At 40.1% G+C, this 5,357-nt stretch overlaps 1 protein-coding gene across 3 annotated transcripts in view; it reads right to left on the minus strand.

Moving 5' to 3' along the window:
• Positions 1 to 6: 6 nt before the first annotated feature.
• Positions 7 to 5,357, minus strand: part of FBXL20 (F-box and leucine rich repeat protein 20) — a 66,174-nt gene continuing 60,823 nt past the window's right edge. For all 3 annotated transcript variants that reach the window (XM_014590693.1, XM_014590694.1, XM_006155882.1), the window contains 3 exons: positions 4,472 to 4,528; positions 3,268 to 3,480; positions 7 to 1,347 (listed from right to left, as the gene is read on the minus strand). In XM_014590693.1, the coding sequence (XP_014446179.1) occupies positions 1,240 to 1,347; positions 3,268 to 3,480; positions 4,472 to 4,528 (378 nt within the window). In that variant the 3' untranslated portion in view covers positions 7 to 1,239. The remainder of the gene's footprint in view (positions 1,348 to 3,267; positions 3,481 to 4,471; positions 4,529 to 5,357) is intronic.

The raw sequence follows: 5,357 nt of genomic DNA on the forward strand, positions 1-5,357 counted from the left end.
CAAGTAACCGCACAGACACAGATCAGAGCTGCCATGAATCACCCTGGATTTCAGTGAACATGTCATTCATTCATGTCTGTGTGTGGGTATTGGGATTTTCAGACTCAGTTTTAGGATCTGCCACTCCACTCTTTACTAACAATGTATTTCTCTCTATCCTTATAAAGCTATGGAGTTTGACAGAAGGAAAAATGTGCAGTGGGGAACACTGGGCATATCATGCAAATTATCATATATTGTAAGATAGAACAGAAACCAAAAGGCAAGTTTTGTTTTCACTAAAATAGTTTTAACTATTTCTTTTCATAATGTTTTTTGTTTTTGCTAGTTTTCTCTCAGACTGGCAAAGATTCAGGCAGGGTCCCCTAGTGGTAAAATTTTAAGAATTAAAAAAATATTTATTGATAATGTCTCTTTTAAAAATGTTTGGTAACCCCAACTAATCATCCAAATGCAAACTGTAAACACAACAACTGCAAAAGAGTAACAATTGAATGTGAGTAAGCAGACTGTGAATAGGTGACAGACTGAGCAAGAATGCAGGAAGGAGCCAACAAAGAATGGAAGACAGGTGCACAAGTGTGCTATAGTCAGTGACAATTTGGGTGAATAGAAAATCACATCTGGACCACAGCGATTTCAATGCAAGCATTTAGGAAACCTCTGGGCCAAACGCTAAAACATGGGAGGAATGAAAGAGCCTTCTTTGTGAGCATGCTCAGCATGTTGGCATGGTAACAAGGAAGCACAGCAGCTCTGTAGCCATCTCACAATGGATGGCTACCATTTCTAGGATGCAAAGAAATTTTCTTTCTGGTCCCTGGATACATCATATATTGTTTTTCCATGCTTTCCTTTTCCCTGGAGGACTACAGTTGGTGTTCTGAAATCCCCAAAGAAACCCTTAACAAAACATACCAGTAACACTGGGTTTGCTGAAATGCCCCCTCCCTCTACATTGGCCTATGATTTTCTTCTGGCATGTCCAACAGGAATGGTGAAGTTTTACCAATCCATTTGATAGAGCCAGCACAAACTTCAGTTCCATGGTCACAGAGCTAGAGTGAATGGGGGTGAGGGTGTGTATGCATATGTATGTGTGGCTCTGGGGAGCTGGACACTGCCTTCACTTTATAACCCTTGCCTGGAACACTGGGGTCGCTTCCACTGGAGAGACTCCACGGTAACTCTAGAAGTGTCATTAAATACTCAGTTCACCAAGGTTGACCACCTCCATTGTCATAGGATGATGCAGCATCTGCAGAAGCGCTGTCTGCTGCCCCCTACTGATGGGGGTGGAGTGACAGGTGCGAAGTAGGCGTGGACTTTAATATTGGGTAAATGGGTCTGAAACAAGACAAAAACATTACTAAGAGAGGGCTTAAACAGAAATAGCAATGTTGCTTCTTAGAGAAACTCCTAGAGGACTAAATGGACATGAAAGCAGGGCAGAGGCTCAGTGCTTGTCAGGAAATTGAGAGGCCTGGATTCTGCTTTTGTTTCATCCTAAATGACCAACTCAAACTCATATAATTTTGGTACCTATTTCTATAATAAGACTGAGTACAAACATCATATCAATTTCTTATTTGTCCCAAAGGGATTCCAAGTTGGATTTCCACACTGGAAGAACTTACGTATATGTAAGTTTAAAATAGTTATTTTTTTCACCAAGTCATTGTGGATGATATTAAAACAAAAAACAAACAAATGAAAAACAAACCTCAGCCTCTTTTAACAACACGCTTCTAGTCTTCACTATTTCTGAATACCTACTATAATATGTTCAAGGCAATGTGCGAGGAGTACAAAGATGTTCTCGATGAGGAGCCTCCTCTCAGGGAGTTTTATAGTTTAATACATATACATTAATAGCTAAATTAATGTAAATCAGTGTTAAGTGACTTGAACATATAACAGATCCATTTCCTGAGGATTCAGAGATAGAGATTCCCGATAGCAAGGCAGGTGTGGAAATCCAATGACAGTAGGCCATTTAAGAAGCTCTGGTTGGGACTGGCAGATGGCATGGTGGTTAAAGGGTGGTGGACTCCCACATGGCTGACCGTGGTTTGAGTCCTGGAGCTGGTGGCTTGCTATCTCACTTTCTCTCTCTCTCTTGTTCTTTCTCTCACTCTGTCCCTCTCTGGTCAAATTAAAATAAACAAATAAATAAAGCTCTGGTTAACTTATGGCTTTCCTTCTCTTTTGGTGTAAAAGAAACAGCTGCAAGGCCTCTTACATTACAGTTATACTCTCAGTCCTCTATGTATGAAGCAAGAGGAGGAACTGAGGCATACTGGAACTCAAGATAGGATGTGATGCTCCTTTATTTGTTCAGGGCCACATGGCCAACATGGATTCTGTTTTAGAGGTTTGTGGTAAGGGTCTAACTAAACGCTGTGCCTTTCTGACAGCAGGTATAAGCAGATGTTCCAATAAATATCTGTTGAGCTGAATAATGTAACATATAGATTTACCAGCTTTTTTGCTAGCAACCTGTCTTCTAGTCATTTGACTATAGATGGGTCTATATTATGAGGGATGGGGTCAAAAGAAAAGGTAAAATCTACTTGATTCATTTATCTTCAAAAGTAAAAACCTGGGCCAGCCAGTGGTATAGTGGTTAAAGCAGTTGGATCCCACACGGCCAACTGTACGACTCAAGTCCTGGCCCCAGTAGCCTAAAAAACACTCCAAGTTCATGTGTGTGCATGCCCAAAATCCTGAGAAGAGAATGGAGAAGAAGGGACTGCAGTGTGGCCATCCCCTTAGGGGAGTGATTTCTCAATTTCACCCCATCTCTCCCTCTCCAATGAGTGCACACACACACACCCTAAAGCAAAACTGAAATAAATAAAAATAAGTAAAGCCCCAGAAAATGGGTTTGATGTGAAAATGAAAATTGAATTATTTAATACCATATAACCAAACACTTTATATTACTCCTTTCCAAAATCTAGGAGGTGTGTTTTAATTTTTCCTTTTTGTTTTTCTTTTTAAACTCTAAGTATGTTATTGGGTTGGAGAGACTGCTGAGAGAGGACCTACTTCTCTTCCCTTCAGTAGGTATTTTCCTACTAAATTTCCACCTGCAACCACGTAAAAACTATCTATCCTTAGAGGTTTGCTCTCTGTTTTGTTTCTCTTTACGAAGTGTCCACATACATATAAAAACCACAGGAATCTAAATATGAAAAAAAAAAAGTAAAGAAAAGAAAGGGTGCTGAGAACATCGGAGCTGGAGAGTGATGCAGCCATCTTTACCCTGAGTCTCTTGATTCCAGCCCGCGTGATCTGCTGGCAGTCATAGAGTTCTATCCTCTCAAGGCTGTGACAGCTCTTCAAGTGCTCCAAGGATGCATCTGTGATTAGTGGGCAGTTGTCCAGCTCAATCACCTCCAGCTGGTCATGGGCACAGGCACCATTCCCCAGGTGACGAATTCCATCATCTGTGATCAGTTCACAGTGAGACAGACTCTGAAATCAAATAGAGCAAGGAAGGATGCTGAAATATCTTCTGGCATTCCTTTAGCCAGAGGCTTGTGTCAAACTGGAAAGGAGACCTTTCTGGTTTGATTTTGATGAATATAGAACCGTGAGTGGATCCACGTGGTAAAATGAAGCAAACTAAAATTGCTAGATTTCTGCTTTTGGCAATCAATGATTGACAATCTTATGGGCGACTCTAAATACATTTTGTGAATTCACTGTGAAAACTAGTTCATATACTAATAAGATAGCCTTAAAACTTACCCCTCCCCCCAAATTAACACTTTCATTCTCTATAGGGACAAGTGGAGACCAAGCTGTTGATGCATTAATTTTTTAAAAATTTGAACTAAATATTAAAAATCTGGTACAGAGGCATGCCTCAATTATAAATTAACTTACGATGATTTTTTACAGCTGTCAGGTAAGGTCATCTCATCACATACTCTCCTTGTTAACTTTCCTTAAATCTCTGATTCTGGAAAACTCAGAACCCAATTTTGGGTAGTACTATGCTATTAAACACACCAAAAAAAATGAGCCTGGATACAGAACAGACAGCCAGAATGCCTTTCTACAGTGTCACTGAAAGTAGGTGTAAGGAGAACGCTCCCTAGTAATGCCTTGACTGGTTCTATTTTAAAAGAATATTTGATCCCAAGATGGAGCAAACTGTATTTTGAGCCATCTCATCCCCTTGGTCTCTAGAAATTTAAATATTCAGGTCAGAGTGTAATTCATATGGGAGAGAGAATTTTCACTTCTCTATCAGTTTTCAGTCTCCAAGCAATGATACAGAAACATTTAACTTTCCCAGTTCTTGTCTCAGTTTCTCACTTAATTCAGATCCTCTTTTGATTCTGTGTAAGTTGGTAATTTGGCAAAGAAAATTAAGAGAGGAGTTTCTACTTTAACTAGTACTACAGCACATGGTTCTAATTAAGTCCAATAAAGACAAAACTTTGAAAATCACACTCACCAATACTTGAAGTCGAGGACAGTGTATAGAAAGTTGGATTAACGTGCTATCTGTTATCTGAAAGAAACACATAAAGTTTATTTCAGGTATAATCCCAAATAAAATCATATGACATTCCTCATTCTTATTTTTTTTAAGATTTAACTTTCTATTTTTAAATTTATTTTAATTTGACCAGAGAGGGACTGGGTGAGAGAAAGAAAGGGGTTGGGGAGGGAGAGAGGAAAGTGAGAAAGCAAGTCGTGAGGTTTGGGACTTGAACCATGGTCGGTCATGTGCGAGTCCAGTGCCCTTAACCACCATGCCACCTGCTGGCTCCCATTCCTCATTCTTGACTATACTTCTCGTTTAGACATCCTGAAAATCAATCATCAAGTAACAGAATCTTCAGGTTTAAATACCATCAGCTGCCTGAACCTATTCTCTAAGAACTCCTCCAAGCTAGGCTTGAATACATGAGTCACCTCTAGTCTTCATCTCTGAGCAGCTCTGTTCAAAACTCTGTTGTTTTGGGAATGAATCTTAGAACTTGTACCTATGATCTTTGTTCTACTTCCTTAGAGCCATCATGGAAAAGAATCAGAAGATAAATGTTATTATTATTATTATTTAAATAATAAAGGTTTTTGGGACCAGCAGTTGACGTAATGGCTATGTTGCTGAACTCCCATGTGGTCAACTGCAGTTCAAGTCCCAGACCTAGTAGCGTAAACTCATGCTGGGCACAAGGGCACACGTGCCTAAGATCCTGAGAGGAGAATGAAGGAGAAAGGATTGCAGCATGGCCACCACCCCCTCCCCCCGAGGCGATTTCTCGCTTTCTGTCTCTCTGTCTCTCTCCATCTTTCTGACCAGTGCATGTGCCCTATAGCAAAAACCTCCCAAA

Source organism: Tupaia chinensis, unplaced genomic scaffold (genome assembly GCF_000334495.1).
Source record: "Tupaia chinensis unplaced genomic scaffold, TupChi_1.0 Scaffold000477_1, whole genome shotgun sequence".
Classification (NCBI taxonomy): Eukaryota; Metazoa; Chordata; class Mammalia; order Scandentia; family Tupaiidae; genus Tupaia; species Tupaia belangeri.